General features: G+C 45.7%; 1 protein-coding gene across 11 annotated transcripts in view; it reads left to right on the plus strand.

Moving 5' to 3' along the window:
• The window catches only part of RBFOX2 (RNA binding fox-1 homolog 2), a 279,365-nt gene that overhangs the window by 105,421 nt on the left and 154,853 nt on the right, over nucleotides 1-19,091 (plus strand). For 9 of the 11 annotated variants that reach the window (XR_012717437.1, XM_075286348.1, XM_075286350.1 and 6 more), the window contains exons 2-4: nucleotides 5,920-6,144; nucleotides 7,036-7,176; nucleotides 13,917-13,970. Coding sequence is in view for 10 of the 11 variants with exons in the window: in XM_075286348.1 (XP_075142449.1) it covers nucleotides 5,920-6,144; nucleotides 7,036-7,176; nucleotides 13,917-13,970 (420 nt within the window). In the remaining variant the exon portion in view is untranslated. The remainder of the gene's footprint in view (nucleotides 1-5,919; nucleotides 6,145-7,035; nucleotides 7,177-13,916; nucleotides 13,971-19,091) is intronic. The other 2 variants (XM_075286343.1, XM_075286344.1) reach the window with 1 other exon arrangement.

Genomic DNA, 19,091 nt, shown 5'->3' on the forward strand with positions numbered 1-19,091 from the left:
TATCAAAGAAACGTTTCCTTCACTATATTTCTTGATTTATAAGCCCAAGAGGTATTTGAATTGCTCAGATGGAGAGCTCACAGCTGCTTTCCTAGAAAAGTCCTGCAGGGCCTATTTACTTTTGCTGACACGAGGAGGGGTGATGTGAATGTTTGTTCGTATTTGCAAAATCCTCAGTTCAATTCTTCACTAATCATCCGACCTAGCCGCTTCCAAGGGCCAAATGCTTCTAGGCTACCAGGCCTGCAGTACTCCATTTCTATCACTCTGCAGTGGGTAGTGCTGTAGCTTCGTGAATATTACTTGAATGGCAGCATAGATGCTTCCCTTTATTGATAACTTTATTCTGCTGATACATCCGTGTTATGAAAACCTTTGAGTTGGAAAGCACCTTAATTTTTCCTCTAAACTACAAGATATTTAGGTATTGCATCCATAATACAGGAGCAAAATGAAAGTGGCCTTGGGTATTACATTATTTAGGGTTAGGGATTTACATATATCGATCACTAGCTGGTACCCGCGACTTCGTCTGCGGTGATTGTAGAAGTGGGTACGTAGGTGTGGGTAAGGTTTTCGTACTGTGTATAAGGTATGGGATATGAAATGTAACTTTGTCTTGTTTTTGCTGTAATTCTGAGAGCACATGAGACTTTTGTGTTGAAGTTAATTTGTATTTCAGCTGCTATACTGTGTTCTGAGAAACTGTACATAGTGTCTTTGGGACAGAGGTATTTCAAGTGAATATACTTCGATATGACATTGTATGATTTGTTATTTTCCACCAGTACATGTAAGTTTTGGGCACAGGATACTCTTGAGCAAGCAACATAAAGTCTGGCCCTGTGCATGACAGTTTAGTAACTCCATGCGCCTCTTATTAATAGCAATTAACCCCATCATGTCCCTCACATTAACCCTTGTGTAAGAGTTACTGATATGTGAGAGACTTGGAGGTAATAATTAAGTATCTTCATTATTGAGGTCTTTTATTAGTACCTCCATATGTCTCACATATTAGTAACCTTTATATGAGGCACACAGGGGTTAATATGACGGACATGATGGGGTTTATTCCTATTAATGTAAGGCACATGGAGTTACTAACACTAAACTAATAACCCCAAATGCCTGACATTAATGAGAACAGTAATCCTATGTACCTGTGTGTTTTTCAGTTTCACTTTGCTAGCAGCTTCCTCTCCTCCTCGGGGAATCTTTGCAGGATGCAGACCACTATAGCAGACACAGACCTGAGCTATTAAGCGCCACCCCCTGGGTTTCCTGCACCCCTCTCAAAGGGGAGTGTCCTTATGCCTCAGCTCTAGCAGAGCACTGAAGGGACCTCGGACTTCATTTAACTCTTGCAGGTCCTGTGCTGCTGGTGTGCCAGTGAAATATGGCAGGAGTGCCACTCTTGGCACGTGTGCCAGGGGTTGCAGACCTCTGCTGTAGAGGGTAATATGAATTTTGTGGCTTGCTATGGTCCAAAGTGTGTGAGATTGCAGAGATAGTGATGTGAGTTTGGATTTTGTGGGGATCCTGGGAAAAATGTATGTGCGCTATTGTGACGAAAAGTAGCCTATTGCGCAATCGAGTGTAGTAACTATGTTTGTGGAAAATTTCAGCCAAATCGGTGGAGCGGGTTTTGCGTGATTGAGGAACAAACATCCAAACACACAAACCCACAAACATCCAAACTCACAAACTTTCACCTTAATAGGATAGTTAGTTTGTATAGTGGAATGGCAAACTGCATAATTCCTATATGTTTCCTGACTTGCACTAGACCAGGGGTCTCAAACTCCATTTTCTTAAAGTCGCCATATTCTGACAGCTGTAACCTTTTTATATTTCCGTGTACAGGGATGCATAGGGAGTCTTTATTTTTATTTTATATTTTTTGCGGGGCGGGGTGTACTTTTTAGTTATACCATTTTGGGTAATTGCTATTGCTTTGATCATTTTTTATTGAAATTTTTATCAGAGGCAAAACAATGAAAAAATAGCGGTTTGGCACTTTTGACTTTTTGTTTCTCACTACGGTACAGGAAAAATACTTTTATAGATTTGTAGAGTGGGCTTTTTCGGACACCGTGATACCTAACAAGTATTTCTTTCACAGTATTCAACTACTTTTATATGTTCTAGGGAAAGGGGAGTGATTTGAATTTTTAAAACTTTTTTAATTTTTTTTTTTTTTTTTTAATTTTTTACATTTCTTTTTGCATTTATTAGACCCCCTATGGGTCTTGAACCCCAGGGGGTCTGATCACTAATGCAATACATTGCAAAAAATTATTTCTTTTGCAGGCGGCATAGAGCAGCCTGCAAAAGAAAATCACTGCAGACCGGTCAGGGAACCTTTACAAGGCTCCTGGCTGTATGCCAACGTGATGTCGGCCCTGGAGCATGCTCCAGATGCTGGCAATCACCATCAAAATGGCCTAGGTGCCTGAGGGGTTAAAGCCTCCGATCGGTGTGGGCACCGACCGGAGGCATTACTGCTGGGTGTCTACTGTGATAGTAGACACCCGGCAGCTATGGCGGCTGCCTGACTCCCGGGTGGCCGCCATAGTTAAACACCCGGCGCCCCGAGGGCCACAGTTGGCCCGCAGGCCGTGAGTTTGAGACCCCTGCACTAGACGTCTGAGTTGAAGCCGATGATGAAGTAGGGACTCATCTGCTCTCTGCTTCATGACCCAGCCACAGTCTTTCCTCCCGGTGTCCTTTGACCTGAAGGTGCGATGCAGTGATCTCACTTGCTTCGTGCCGGTTACTCCTTAAACCAAAGGAGTAAACAGGAGAATGGAGATGGAAGAGGTGTGTGTGGTTTGTTTTGTTTTTCGTTTTATTTATTTTTTTTTCCCTTCTTTCTTTGATGTATACAGCATGGGACACGAAACTGTGGAAGCAACCGGGGGGTTGGGTCTGGGGCATGAAACTGTGGGGGCAACCGGGGGAGGGGGATGATAACATGAAACTGAAGGGACATGATACTGTGGGGGCAGCCTGGAGTGAGGACATGCTATAGGGAGAGGGATCTGGGCATGACACTTTGAGGACAAGCTGGTGGGTGGGGGGACCTGATGCTGTGGGGGCAACCTGGGGGAATGTGATGCTGTGGGGGCAACCTGGAGTGAGGACATGATGCTATGGGGCAACCTGGAGTGAGGACGTGATGCTGTGGCGGCAACCTGGGGGAATATGATGCTGTGGGGGCAACCTGGAGTGAGGACATGATGCTATGGGGCAACCTGGAGTGAGGACGTGATGCTGTGGCGGCAACCTGGGGGAATGTGATGCTGTGGGGGCAACCTGGAGTGAGGACCTGATGCTATGGGGCAACCTGGAGTGAGGACGTGATGCTGTGGCGGCAACCTGGGGGAATATGATGCTGTGGGGGCAACCTGGAGTGAGGACATAATGCTGTGGGGGCAACCTAGGGAGGACATGATACTGTGGGGACATGACACGGTGGGGGCAGCCAAGAGGGTGGGGAGGGGGGCATGAATCAGTGATGGAGCAAACTGAATGGGGGCATTATAAAGGGAATACTGTATGGGGCCACTAGGGAGCCATTATACGGTGTGAGAGCCACTAAGGGGTGTGGTACTATGTGGGGGCCCATTGAGGAGCATTGTAACTTGTGCAGGTCAGGTATTTCTAGGTGTTGATGGGAGGGAACCACTTATGAAATCTTTGCACAGGGCCCACCAATTTTTTCAAATGACTGCATGTTTTTGCATCCTATTTTAAGGATGCATCTTTATCAAAGAAAACTGTACCTTCAATTGCAAAAATGTATTGTCTAAACACTCAAGGGCAGAACAAAACTACAGTCATGGCCAAAAGTTTTGAGAATGACACAAATATTTTATTTTCACATGATCTGCTGCCCTCTGGTTTTTATGTGTTTGTCAGATGTTTTTATCACATACAGAAATAGAATTGCAATCAAATTATGAGTAACAAAAGCTTATATTGACAGAATGAGTTAATGCAGCAGGTCAATATTTGCAGTGTTGACCCTTCTTCTTCAGGACCTCTGCAATTCTCCCTGGGATGCTCTCAATCAACTTCTGGACCAAATCCCGACTGATAGCAGTCCATTCTTGCACAATCAATGCTTGTATTTTGTCAGAATTTGTAGGTTTTTGTTTGTCCTTCCGTCTCTTGATGATTGACCACACGTTCTCAATGGGATTAAGATCTGGGGAGTTTCCAGGCCATGTACCCAAAATCTCAGTTTTGTTCCCTGAGCCATTTAGTTATCACCTTTGCTTTATGGCAAGGTGCTCCATCATGATGGAAAAGGCATTGTTGATCGCCAAACTGCTCTTGGACGGTTGGGAGAAGTTGATCTTGGAGGACATGCTGGTACCATTCCTTATTCATGGCTGTGTTTTTAGGCAAGACTGTGAGAGAGCCGATTCCCTCGGCTGAGAAGCAACCCCACACATGAATGGTTTCAGGATGCTTTACAGTTGGCATGAGACTGGTGGTAGCGTTCACCTCGTCTTTGCCGAATAAGCTGTTTTCCAGATGTCCCAAACGATCGAAAAGGGGATTCATCAGAGAAAATGGCTTTAACCCAGTCCTCAGCAGTCCACTCCCTGTACCTTTTGCAGAATATCAGTCTGTCCCTGATGTTTCTTTCTGGAGAGAAGTGGCTTCTTTGCTGCCCTCCTTGAGACCAGGCCTTGCTCCAAGTGTTTCCGCCTCACAGTGCGTGCAGATGCACTCACATCTGCCTGCTGCCATTCCTGAGCAAGCCCTGCACTGCTGGTAGCCCGATCCCACAGCTGAAACACTTTTAAGAGAAGGTCCTGGCGCTTGCTGGTCTTTCTTGGGCGCCCTGGAGCCTTTTTGCCAACAATGGAACCTCTCTCCTTGAAGTTCTTGATGATGCGATAGATTGTTGACTGAGGTGCAATCTTTGTAGCTGCAATACTCTTCCCTGTTAGGCCATTTTTGTGCAGTGTAATGATGACTGCACGTGTTTCTTTAGAGATAACCATGGTTAACAGAAGAGAAACAATGATGCCAAGCACCAGCCTCCTTTTAAAGTGTCCAGTGGTATCATTCTTAATCATGACAGATTGATCTCTAGCCCTGTCCTCATCAACACCCACACCTGTGTTAACGGAGCAATCACTGAAACCATGTTAGCTGGTCCTTTTAAGGCAGGGCTGCAATGATGTTGAAATGTGTTTTGGGGGATAAAGTTCATTTTCTAGGCAAATATTGACTTTGCAAGTAATTGCTGTTAAGCTGATTACTCTTTATTACATTCTGGAGTATATGCAAATTGCCATTAGAACAACTGAAGTAGTAGACTTTGTAAAAATTTATATTTGTATCATTCTCAAAACTTTTGGCCATGACTGTACATTCAAGGGGTACCCCTTCTTCCTTACACCTACTGGCAATCTGACTGCTTACGTAAAAAGATTTATGGGAAGAATATGCAAATCTGTCTTCCATGATGTAAATAGGAAGACAGTGCCTCAGTCATGCAACCCACTAGGGGGCGCTCCCTTTATCATGCCTGACCTTCCCAGAGGCCTTTGCTGCAATGATGTGGGATTTTACCAAATTAAAGAGATCGCCCCTTGGTGGGCTGCATGACTGAGGCAGTGTCTTCCTATTTACATCATGGAAGACAGATTTGCATATTCTTCCCATGATCCCTCACAGTGGAGCACAAATGGCTTAATAAGACCCCATACACCTACATGGTGGTCTCTCCCTAAGGAGTGACGATATCCCCTTAACCCTAAAAAGATTTAGAAATGGAAAAACTGCTTTGTGGTACTACAATAGTTAAGTTGAGAACACATGCAATTTTAGAATGCTGGTTATCATAACTGTGTCATGCCATGTACTTTTCTAACACTTGTTTTGTTTGTTTTTCAGGGTAACCAGGAGCCAACAGCCACTCCTGAGACCATGGTTCAACCTTTTGCTGCTATTCCCTTCCCACCACCACCGCAGAATGGTCTATCCACAGAATATGGAAGCCAGCATGCACAGGAGTATGCTGCTGCTTCCACTGAACATGGACTTCCACTCTATGGGGGAGGGCAAGGTCATGCAGAGCATAACGCTCCTGCTACAAGCACAGCAAATACATCAAGTACGGTGCGTGTATTTTATTGGCTTCATATGTTACACAACTTAGAGAAGTAAGGGAGCGTTCACACTACCGTCGGTGTCCGACAGCTAGTGTCTGCTGCTAATGTCCGTTCAAAATCTTGTGCGGACATTAGCAGCGGACACTAGCTGTGTCCGTGACATTTTGCATTAATTTAAATGGAGATCGGGTGCACTCTTTTACAGTCCGTGCCTGTCCTTAACTGTCCGTTCCCAAAGATGTCCGACTTCTTTCAAGGTTCTCCTCCATGCTTTGTCGCCCTCTTGTTGTCCATGCTTCCCTTAGCTCATGGGGGAATAGTAACAAGGCAATAACAAAGCCATCACATGTACACAGGAAGTTCCATTGCCCCACTGCAGGCATCTGCCAAGCATAAGCAATAGACACAAAGAAAAAAGTCTGCAGGTTTTTTCCATTCTTAATAGTTAGCTATTCAAAGTGCAAAGGGTGCTTGAGTAGCGCATTCTTAAAAATACAAAAAGTGAGAAAGGAAAGATAAGGTCGCACTCAGCTTGGAGCCCCTGTATCAGGCTGCCACTCATGTGGTACCATGTTGGAATAATAAAGTCTATGTTTGTGAGGTCCGCAGTTGACCGCATTTTAAGCGGATTGGGTTTGTCTTTCGGTTCCCAAGCAGACCCAAAGAAAGGAAATTCAAATGCAGGTGTGAACCTAGCATAACCTTATTTAATTTACTGTAATAAGACTTTTTTTTTTTTCCTGCAGGTTCTAGACTGCATCAGTTGTAAACTGCAATATCTTAGAATACTTTTAGAATTTATGTTTTAGATTTAGAAAAATGTTTATTGCGTGTAGATATGTTTTTAATGCAAATGTAGCTTGGCTCTTAGTGTATACCTTCTTTTAATTCATGCTAGCAGACAGATGGAGCTCAGCCAGAAGGGCAACAATCACAAACGCAAAACGAAAGTAGTGAGACAAAACCAACTCCGAAAAGACTCCATGTCTCCAACATACCTTTTCGCTTTCGAGACCCTGATCTACGTCAAATGTTTGGGGTGAGTAATTCATAAGTCTTAGCTTTCTCCTTTTTGTTTTTCAAACTTTTAAAACTTAGTTTAATTTATGTATAAAAACACATGAAATAACATCCACACTTAAAACATGCTGTATGTTCGAAAAAACTCTGAACACGGAACAAACAAATGCATGATTTATAGTGAAGATTTTATTTCCATTTTGGCTTTAGCCGTTACCTGACATCAACCATAATGGTTCGATGGATGTCAAGACTTTAAATCTGTTGCCTGCCTAAAGCAGGTACCTTAACTGCTGGTAATGCCTACTGTCAGAGTACTTTCTGATCATGGGAATTAACCCTTTTCCTTAGCTTCCCCCAAAAAAGTTTTGAAGGCTTCCAGTGTTGTCATCGTAATAGTCAGCAGCTTTACTAAAGTTTTACCATAGATTTCAATATAGTAGTATTGCAATCTATGGTTCTTATTGTACAAGTGAGCTAAATTATTGCAGATTCAAATCTCGTGGATCACTAACTAGGAGCAACATATAAAACTTAACCTTTATTAAAACTAGTAAAAATAAAATATAGGTGGTATACAAAAGCGTGAAAGTGAAAAACTGGTGGAGCCTGCATAACAACTCAAAGTGATTAGAACTGGCTTAAATATTAAAGCTTTTCTGGCATTCTCATACCTATGTACTCGGCTGTTTGAATCACTAGCAGCTGCAACTTTGTTATGCATGAATGAATGTAACCAAATGTTTTGCTCTGAAAGCCCAATAGAGTCTAATCACATATTAGCTTCCTCTAACATATAAGAATTCCCTTTACTATCATTGTGGATAGTATTAGGATTCTGGCAATATCTGCTAGATATCCTCTATTGTATGAAACAGCTCAGGTAAGTAATAACGATGTAGCTTCATATACCGTTAGCCGTGTTCGTTATGTACAAAGGGAATGCTTAAATCTGAGTGTGTAAGTGAGCATTTCAGAGCGAGTCCCTCAACGTGTTTCCTCTCTGGTGTTATCCAGAGATTCATCAGGTGGAAGGCAAGTTCAGATTTGAGGATAAAGGAAGGTAGTGCGGTAAAAACTGCAGTTCCCGTGGCGCTAGTGGTGCGCTACGGTACTTTGTAGGAAGCCGTGCTCATGGGAATTCCCGCTTCCTTTTAAACAAAGCCACGCCTCTTCATTCTGTCTCCTGTGACGTCAAGTCTTTTGATTTGGTGCTGCTTCCGTACACTCCGGGAGCGCTAGGAGATGCGATGTTCTATTTAAGCATTTAACCCTATGTTAGGCATTGTTTATATACACTGGTGAGTGTTGGAAGTTTCCACAAACATGGTGCAGTGATACTAGTATGAGCGATCTTTTAGCTAACGATTATTTAGCGTTATCCTCTCTATATATGTAGATGAGAGATATAGATATTTTTTCTTTCTTTTCTTCTAGTTTGGCTGTTATGCCACACCCGCTTGAATCTTGAGTGCCAAACACTTCGGTGCAAGTACATTAAACAGAAGAGGCTAAGACTAGATTCACACGAAAGGGGTGCAAAGCAGCTGAGAAAAACATCCATTTTTTTACGGCTGTCTTTCACCTGAGTGGCACCCATTTTCACGAAACTTTTAATACATTTCAGTGTATGGAGGGACCCATAAACTGCCAAAAGTAGAACATGACTTATATTTGGACAGTCCGTGACAATCTAGTATCCATTCACTGACATTAAATTCAATGCTGTTGTGTGTCATCCGTGAAAAAAATGGACGTCACATGGCCACTAATCACATTTGAGTGAATGTAACTTTACAATGCCCATTTTAGTTTGAGATTTTTTATTTTTTTTTTGCAACATAACCCACCTGTGCCAATTTTTTGTGCTGCATGGGTGTAGCTATGCAGCATTGTCTCGCACATTTCACTGGGGGACACAGCACCTTGGCTATAGACCCGGTCACTAGGAGACGGACACTAGGAAGCTAAGGCAGTTGGCTTTGCCCACACAGGATATACCCTCTTGCTGGTAGTGGGCTCAGGCAGTTTTCTTTCCTAGTGTTGTAGGAGGCAGTCATGAACTGTGTCAGGTCTTTTTATGTCTTGCATAGTTTTTCTTTGCTTTTCTTTTTCAGGGGCAGGGGGTTGTCAGTAATAGAGTAGTTGTAGTAGTAGTAGTTGTCACATTAGTCATACCCCCTGTGGGCGCAAGCGCTCTACTACAGAGCGCACTGAAGTCACCCAGTCCCCTATTTTATTATTGCTGGAGATTCCAGTGACCCCACTGTTATGTGCGAGGTATCACCAAGGGGGTGACTCTGTGGCGCCTCAAGACACCGGACTGGTAAGTATGTGTAAGGGACGAAAGGGTAAGTATCCCTCCCTTCTTCTTTTTTATTTTTCCCCTTCCCTGTTCTTTCCCTGGGGGCGCCATTGCGGGGAGGTGGGTAGGGAGGTATGTTTGTACTGTCCCCTCTCCTGGGCTTCTCCCCCCTTCTTCGGCCAGCGCCAGGTTCCACAGGCGGCTGCGGCTTTGCCGGCGGGTAGGCCACACTAGGCCCACACTGCGCCCTGGCCTTTCTTGGGCCGCGCAGCCAGTACCATGCTTCTACTTAAGGCCGCTGAGTCCCTGGCTTCTCCGGATGCGCCCCTGCCTTTCCTAGACCGTGCGGCCGCACTAGGCCCTGCATTGTCCCGGGGCTTTTCCAAGGCCCTTGTGCCGCCCTGCGTTCTCATTGGGCGCAGCGAGGGGGGGGGGGGGCGCTCCTGGGCGGATCCTGCGTTTTGTGCAGGAATTTGGGTGGGAAGTCCTTATTTAAAGGCTCTTTTGGTTTCTGAGGCTTGTGCTTTTCGTACAGCCTCACTGGGATCCTCTGGCAGCTTGTCCACAGCAGTGGGCAATAGTCTGCTTCCAGCAGTCTGGTAGGCTACCCCTTGGGGTTGTTTTTTCTGTGCCATGTCTTCTCATGAGGAGACTCCTTTGCCCCCCACTGTTGTCACATAAAAGCGTGCTACAGCTCTAAGCAAAAGTTTCCTTGCGAACAATCTATTTTTCTGCTCGCTTTACAGCTCCGCTCAGCCTCCCCAGGAGCCTCCTGGCTCTTCTCCCTCCCCGGATTGGGCGGTTTCCCTGTCCCAGGCTATGGGTAACTTGGCCAGACTTAATCAGTCTATGGCGGTATCTTTGGAGCAGCTTCCTGCCCAGATTGCGGCTCAGTCAGCGGCAGTGGTTGAAGCTCTAAAGGGTCTTTCCAGTTCCAGTCCTAGCGGCCGCTCTCGCAAGCAGACTAGAAAATTCTCATAGATCACAATCTTCTTCTCCCTCTACTGGGCGTTCTCCAGACAGAGGGGTCTGCACACGGCTCCTCCAGGACAGGTGGCTCTAGGTCTTCTCCTGTTTATTCCATTTTCTTCTGGGGACACCTCTGACTCCGAACTGGAATTCCAGTTAGGCACATAGGTAGCAGCTGCTGCGCAGGAGCTTGTCCATGTTGTTCGTAATACATTACAGATAACTGAGGACTCTGGGTCTGTTGTTCAAGAGTATATATCTTTCCGCCATAGCCGCCGTACGCCTTTAGTATTCCCTAACCACGGGGCGATTGACCATATTTTGCAGGAACAGTGGCTTCACCTGGACTGGCCCCGGTCTTCTACCAGGAGATCAGATGTTTTTTCCTTTCCCTGAGCAATGCATTTCTAAGTGGACTGCGGTTGATCCGGCTATTGCCAGGCTTTCTAGCGCTACCATTTTACCCTACCTTTTTCTCATGGTGACCAGGACGGTCTCTTTGGGAAGGGCTTGGAGAAACTTATTTCTGAGGCTACTGGGGGTAAAAGTTCCCTGCTTCCAAGGCGTCAGCATGCTTCTTCTTCTGGCCGTTCTCAGCGGTTTCGTTTTTTTCTGGGCTCTTCTTCCCGCTTCAGAGGGTAATCTCCTCGGGAGTTGTGCTCCAAGAAACCCTCTTTCAAGCCCAGACCTGCCTGGCATAATCGCTCTAAGCCTTCCAGGTCCGGTGCTGCCAAGCCCCCTTCTGCATGAAGGTCTTCCCTCACCCGGGGGTCCTTGGTTGGGGGGGGTCGTTTGCTTGCCATCCAGGAAATTTGGCTCACCTTGGTCGACGACGCCTGGGTTCGGGAGGTGATCTCAACCGGCTATTCCATAGAGTTTTCCGTCCTCCCAGGAGGAAGGTTTTTTGTTGTTCTTTACCTTTTTCTCCCGCTCGGGCGACTACCTTTCTCGAAGCAATCACCTGGCTTCAGCAGCAGGGGGTGATCGTGTCCATGCCCTTTTCCCAACATTTCCAGGGGTTTTATTCCAACCTGTTTACTGTTCTAAAAAAGGATGATTCTCTCCGTCCCATCCTGGAACTGAAGTCTCTCAACAGGTTTGTTCGAGTCTGGAGTTTTCATATGGAGTCTTTGCATTCCATGGTCGCCTCAATGGAACCAGGTGAATTCTTTGCGTCAATCGATATCCGAGACTCTTACCTCCACATTCCCATTGCACTGGACCATCAGCGTGTTTTGCGGTAGGTTTGCAACATTTCCAATTTGTCGCACTCCCTTTTGGGTTGGCCACTGCCCCTTGGGTTTTCACCAAAGTGATGGCTTCGCTCATGGCCATCCTCTGTTCCCGAGGTGTAACTGTTATTCCATTCCTGGACGATCTGCTAATCAAGGCACCCTCCAGGATGGAGAACCTCTCCAGTTTACAGATCACCATGGACCTTCTTCGGCAGTTTGGCTGGCTCATTAACACGGAAAGTCCCGTCTTGTGCCATCTCCGCGCATGGAGTTTCTGGGTATGGTTTTGGATACCCGTCAGGGCAAGATGGTTCTTCCAGAATCAAAGATTAGGACTCCAGTCCAGTGTGTCGCGTCTGCAGAAGAGGTCTTGGTGTTCCCTCTGGTTTTGCATGCAAGTCCTAGGCCTGATGGTCTCTTCTTATGAAGAAGAATCCTTCTGTCCCCACAGGTTCGCCTCGAACTTCGTTGGTGGCTCTCCTCCCCAGGGTTTTACCATTCACTTGCAGGTTGTCTCCACCAACGCCAGCCTTTCTGGCTGTGGGGCAGTGTTTGGAGTCCGGACTGTTCAGGGCCGGTGGTCTCTGGAAGAAACTTCTCTCCAGATCTCTCTGTTGTGCCTTTGACCCCCCCCCCTCTCCGGGATCAGCCAGTCCGATAACTCCACTGCTGTTGCCTACCTGAGTCACCAGGGCGGGACCAAGAGCTGGGCGGCCTTTCTGGAGGTCTTCCCGATCTCTGAGGTGGGCAGAGCTTCACTTCCCCACTCTCTCAGCAGTCCACATTCTGGGAGTAGACAACTGGGCTGCGGACTGCCTCAGTCGGGAAAGGAGAGTGGTCCCTCCATTAAGAGATTTTTCTCCAACTATGCGCCGGGTGGGGCTGTCCGGAGGTCGACCTCTTCGCCTCCTGGCTAATCCACAAGGTTCCTCAATACGTGGCCAGAGCCAGGGATCTCCAGGCAATCACGGCCGACGCGCTTGCGATTCCCTGGTCGGGGTTTCAGCTCCTGTATCCATTTCTAGATGGATTCAGTCTGTCATCAAGGAAGCCTATCGGCTTAAGGATAGGGACCCGCCCTTCCGTGTGACGGCTCACTCTACCAGGGCTGTCTGTGCCTCCAGGTCTGGTCGGCATCAGGCTTCTGTTTCCCAGGTCTTCAAGGCTGCCACCTGGGCTCCGGTTCACACCTTAAACCTTCACTAATTTTTACCAGATCAATTCGGTTTCTTCTGCTGATGCCAGTTTGGGTCGAAATGTTCTGCAGGCAGCAGTGCGCTGATTGTTCACAAGGTTGTCTGTCTTTTTCCCTTCCTCGGGGATTGCTTTTGGATATCCCATGGTTCTGTGTCCCCCAGTGAAATATACGAGAAAAAGGGATTTTTGTGTACTCACCGTAAAATCCTTTTCTCGTTGTTTCACTGGGGGACACAGGTCCCACCTATTCTTATTTTTTGCATAGGATTGTTTTTTCTTCACGGGTTTAGATTTTTTAAATTTTTTTGGTGGTTGGTTTCCGTATATATTCTTCGTTTGGGACTCTCTCTCTACTGCTGCAGTAGAAAACTGCCTGAGCGCACTACCAGCGAGAGGGTATAGCCTGTGTGAGCAGATCCAACTGCCTTCGTTTCCTAATGTCTGCCTCCTAGTGACCAGGTCTATACCCAAGGTGCTGTGTCCCCAGTGAAACAACGAGAAAAGGATTATACGGTGAGTACACAAAAATCCCTTTTTTGTGCACACTTGTGTACCATGCTTAACACTTTTAAATTTAGTATAACTCCTGCCAGAAAACTAAGTTAGGGCCCATTCACACGGAGTAAACGTGTGTGTATTTTTGCAAAATACACATGTAAAAAACCACACGTGTAAAAATAACTTGACTTCAATTACATTTTTTTTTTACACGTGTAAAAATATACATGTAAAATGTCATTGAAGTCAATGGGAGTCTTATTTTTGCACGTGTATTTTGCCAAAATACATGCACGTTTACTCTGTGTGAATGGGCCCTTACACTTAACCTGACTGTTGTAGATTTAATTTTGGTAGTGTGTTTGGATTAAGAGTCCAGAGAGTTTATAGGAAATAAGCTTGTAAAAAAACAAAAGCTGCATTCTTTTTTTTTTTTTTTTTTTTTTTTTTCCTTTCAAAAATAAAATTTGCTCCCTTCCCTTTAGTAAAGTAACTGTTAGTTTTTTTTTTTTTTTTTTTAAAAACGTGAATCTCCTATATTTTTGTTTTTTGCAGCAATTTGGCAAAATTCTTGATGTAGAAATAATTTTTAACGAAAGAGGCTCTAAGGTAAGTTTTTAATTTTTTTTTTAAATCACTTTGCTTTTGTCCTGCAGTATTTTAACAGAAAAATGTAGAGCCTGCAATTATTCTCTTAAAATATTTTCAGGGTGTTTGCCTTTATAACCCCAGTTTTGGTCATTTATACAGATAGACTTAAAGGGATTGTACCATTGAAATGAATTTTTTTGGTGATCACACGTCGGAATAGCCTATTTGTCTCTTACCTTTAGACGTGGTCTCCGCTGCGCCGTTCCTTAGAAATACCGTTTTTTACCGGTATGCAAATTGGTTATCTCGCAGCGATGGGGGCGGGCCCCAGCACTGAAAATGCGATGGGGGCGTCCCTACTGCTGCTCGAAAACATGCTCCAGCGACTCCTCTATCTTCGGCTGGATCCTCCCTTTCTTTCGTTGCTGGAGCGTGTTTTCGAGCAGCAGTGGGGACGCCCCATCGCATTTTCAGCACTGGGGCCCGCCCCCACCACTGCGAGAGAACTAATTTGCATACTGGTAAAAAAAACGGTATTTCTAAGGAACGGCGCAGCGGAGACCACGTCTAAAGGTAAGAGACAAATAGCCTTTCTAAAGGCTATTCCGACGTGTGATAGCCAAAAAATTCATTTCAATGGTAGAATCCCTTTAAGGTAGAGTCTATGGAAGACTAGTGGTTTTAAAAGTACAGAATTTTATAAAAGCTACTTTGAACAAATGTAACTTAATCTACTTCTTTCCACATCTGTTTCAGTTTAGCTAGTTACAGTTCATACTTCTATTTTTTTTTTCCTTTTGGAAATGTGAGAAGACAAATATAATACGTGGCAGTATAATCTGTTCCAGGTTCTTAAATGGCTATGATTGAGAAGTATAAAATATCAGTGTTCCATAGCTTTTGCTTTAAAGGAAGTCTTTCAGCTTAAAAAAAATAATAATAAAAACCTATTTCAAACTGACATTACATTGTAGGGCTTCTTCTACTCTTTCCAAAGGTGACTTTTATTCTGCATTGCAGCTCCATTGTCATGAAAATCAGAATTGTGTTCTTTAGGCTAAAGCCCCTCTTGTAGCATGCCGCAGCAAAAAAAGCACTGTGGAAAAAAACTGCGGCAATACATCGTAGTTCTTCACATAGTGCTTTGCATAGAAAGTTTGTATAGGTTTCCTCTGTGAACTTTCTGCTTGTAATCCCTGTAGGGAAACTGCCGAGATTTCCGTAGGTATAATTGACATGCTAGGACTTCAAAAACTGCAACTGTTTTGGTAACAGTAGCAAATCTGCTATGCGTACTTTGCTGCATGGGGTTGGGATTCTCTGTGACTGAAAAATGCTTCAGTTTTTTTCCCTCGGCGTTTCCCTATGCTATGTGGGGCCCTGGCCTAAAGGGGTTTTCCAGGCAAAAAATTAATAGCACTAATAGAATGCATTTATTAATTTTCAAAAAAAAAATCGAATACCTTTTAGGTATCCTCTGTATTTGCTTACATCAGCATCTTTCTATTCTGTGCCTTTCCTACAACTCTCATAATTCCTTGGAATGCTGTGAGCTAATTCTTTCCCCCTCTCTTACTCACTCACTTTCCATCTTACTCCCCCCTCCCTGTATACCAGGCTAGCCCACCCACATCAGCCATCTTTAGACTCTTAGTTCTATCCCTGTCTGTCTTCCTCCCCCTCTCCCCCACCCTGTCTGTCTCTCCCCTTCCCCCTCTCCCTTGGCTGTGATATTGTAATACCTTTTATATATTATCTTTTAAGGGCTGCTGACAGGAATTTTGAGCTCCTTACAGTATAATGCTCTATATGGTATATAATGCTCCAGTGGCCCACACACAGAATAATATGCTACACATTCCTTTGACAGAGCGTTTTATTCAGTGTCGGACTGGGGTGTCTAGGGCCCTCCAGTGGAATTGTTTCTCAGGGCCCACCATCAGGATCCCTGTAGACCAGCGATAACGAGACAGGGTGGCTAAAGTTAATAACATTTTGGGAGCCCTGCTGCTCACCCGCCATACAATGTGCACCACTGCACTACCTAAACCCACTCCTACATCCTGTATGGCAAGTGAATAGTGCGACACCTAGAAATGTTACCATTACCTGTAGCTGCACTGTCCTGGAAACTCATCTTTAGAGGTCCTGGCTGTTGTATCATTGTAGATGTAATATTGATGGCCTATTCTAAGGACAGACCTTTAATATTAGAAAGATAGATAAATCCTTTAACCCCCTTCCCGACATCCGCCGTAATAGTACAGCGCTGCCGGGAAGGACTTCCCGCAGATCACCGTAATACTACAGCGGCTGCATGGTGTGCACACAGAACCTGTGTGCGCACTATGCCCTTCAGGTGTCAGCCGTAACATACAGCTGACTATGCCCTGTAACACTCGCGGTCGGAACCGGGTCCGATCGCGGGTGTTAACCCCTGAGATGCCGGCGGTCAAACATGACCACCGGCATCTCCTAGGATCGGGACATACTGGTGCCCATCTGCACCCCCTGCACCGGTTTCAGGGGGTGCCGGTGTTGGTAGTGGGCAGCCCAGGGTCTGATCAGTGACCCCGGGTCTGCCCCATGCCGTCCCCTTCACTTACTTGGTCGATCCTGCCAGGCAGGGGCGGATCCAGGTCCGGGCAAGCGCCTGATGCCCTGCGGCGCGACCTGGACCTAACAAAACTATCCCAGTCGGCGGGAGGTATGTCCCGATTTCAGCTCATGAGGTGTTTAAAGGGGTTTTACATTCACAAGGATCCTAAATACATTGCTTCAGCAAAACTGCTTTGTTTGTCCACTATCTTACTTTATTCAATTCATTGTTGACACAGCCCTTGACTTAGCTGCTCAAAAGTCAAGTGATGTATCTGCCTGCTCTCAGGGGGGAGGGAGGAGGGGCTAAGTGCAGGGGAGCGAGCCTTTGTTTCTAGCTATTCCTGTGTCTACACCACACGTGTGACCTACCTCCCTGCTCTCAGATAGGGGAGAGGAGCTGCTTTCATTTCTGAACTCTGCTTCTGTTCTCCCAGTTATCAGGCTAGTTAATTCAATTGTGTTCATTATGGCAGAGACAGGCAGTCTCTGTATGTAACACAGAATGGAGTTGCTCTTGCCTGTACTTCATAGTCCAATATTGTGCATATAGTGTTGTTTAAGGACCTGTGATGACATCACAGGCCCTTCAGCTGCCCCATAGGATCACGCTATGCTTTGGGTGGAGCTACACGCTAATTTGGGGTCAGAGCTAAATAGCAGGTTGCGTGTGAAACCCCGCCCACCAAATGATGCAAGAAACCAGGAAGAAAGAAAATTTTACAGCAGTGAAGACTGGTGAGTATGCGACTTGGGAATACCCCTTTAAAGCAGGAGCTGTCACAGCCCAGCTCCTGCTTTAACGCTGCGCTCCGGCATTTGTAGCCACGGGGGGGGGGGGGGGGAGAGAACGACATGACACTGCGGCAGATAAAGGGGGGGGGGGGAGAACAGCATGACCTTGGGGCAGAGACGGGGGGACATGAAACTGTGGGCAGATGAAGGGGGGGAGAACGGCATGACACTGGGGCAGATGAATGCGGGGGGGAATGGCATGATACTGAGGGGACATGAAACTAGGGGCAGATGAAGGGTGTATATGAAACTGGGGGAGAGATGGAGGGGGGACTTAATTTACGGGTGACTGTAGGAAGTTTTATACTGTGTGTGAGTACACGAAAAATGAACGAGAATGGATCAACATAAAAGTGGGCGGAGCCAAGTTTGCCGCTGCACGCGCCGCACGTTTTGTCCCTCTTTCTAATCTTCAAAAGTTGGGAGGTATGGGTTAGAAGCGTGAGGCCCTTAAAGGGGTATTCCCATGTCCTTTACTCACCAGTCTTCGCTGCTGTAAACTCTTCTTTCTTCCTGGTTTTCTTGCGTCAATTGGTGGGCGGGGTTTCATATGCAAAGCTAGCAGCGAGACAACATCGCTTCTATGCCACTGACCCCCCGGTAAGTAGGGCCAAAATGAATTGCCCAGGGCCCTGCCAAAGTCAATTGCTCAAGGCCCCGCAAAGCCTGGATCTGTCACAGGATGTATTGCTCTGCAATACACGCATAACACGTGTATTGCAGATACATCTAGTGAAGCAGTAATCAGTAGATCACTGGTTCAATCACCCATGGGACAGAAAAAAAAAGTGATAAAGTAAAAATAAAAAAAGTTTAAGTTTAACCCCTTCCCGACATGCGCCGTAATAGTATGGCGCTGCCGGGAAGGGCTTCCCGCAAACCGCCGTACTATTACTGCGGCTGCATGGTGCGCACACAGAACCTGTGTGTGCACCATGCGCTGCGGGTGACAGCCGTATGGTACGGCTGACAATGCCCCGTAACACCCGCGGTCAGAACCGGGTGCGATCACGGGTGTTAACCCCTGATATGTCGGCGGTCAACATGACCGCCGGCATCTCCGGGGTTTTGCAATGATATGGTGCCAATCGGCACCCCCCGCGCCGGTTTCGGGGGGTGCCGGTGTTCGTAGGGGGCAGCCCAGGGTCTGATCAGTGACCCCCGGGTCTGCCCCATCACTTACCCCCTTCACGCACCTGGTTGATCCTGCCATAAAGGAAGCTGTCAGCCTGTGTGTCCACACAGGCTGACAGCTTCCTATACTCTGCAATACACGTGTAACACGTGTATTGCAGCGTATGTGTAGTGAAGCAGTGATCAGCCGATCACTGCTTCAATCCCCCATGGGGACAGGAAAAAAAAGTTAGAAAAAAGTAAAAATAAAAAAGTTTAAGTTTCAAATAAGTTTCAAATAAATTAAAAATAAGGCCCCCAAAATCCCTTTTTCCCCATATAAAATGTTTTATGTAAAATAAAGAAAAAAAGAAAAAAACATTACATATTTGGTATCGCCGCATCCGTAATAACCTGAACAATAAAATTAAAACATTATTTAACCCGAACGGCGTAAAAAAAAAACGTAGAAAACCGCACAAAATAATTATTCACCACCTTTCCCTTACAAAATGTTCAATAAAAAGTAATCAAATGGTCCAATGAAAACCAAAATTGTACCAATAAAAAGAGGTCTTCCTGCCAAAAATAAGCCCTCAACCAGCTCTGTCTAGTGAAAAATAAAAACGTTAT

This window comes from Leptodactylus fuscus, chromosome 9 (assembly GCF_031893055.1).
Source record: "Leptodactylus fuscus isolate aLepFus1 chromosome 9, aLepFus1.hap2, whole genome shotgun sequence".
Lineage (NCBI taxonomy): Eukaryota > Metazoa > Chordata > Amphibia > Anura > Leptodactylidae > Leptodactylus > Leptodactylus fuscus.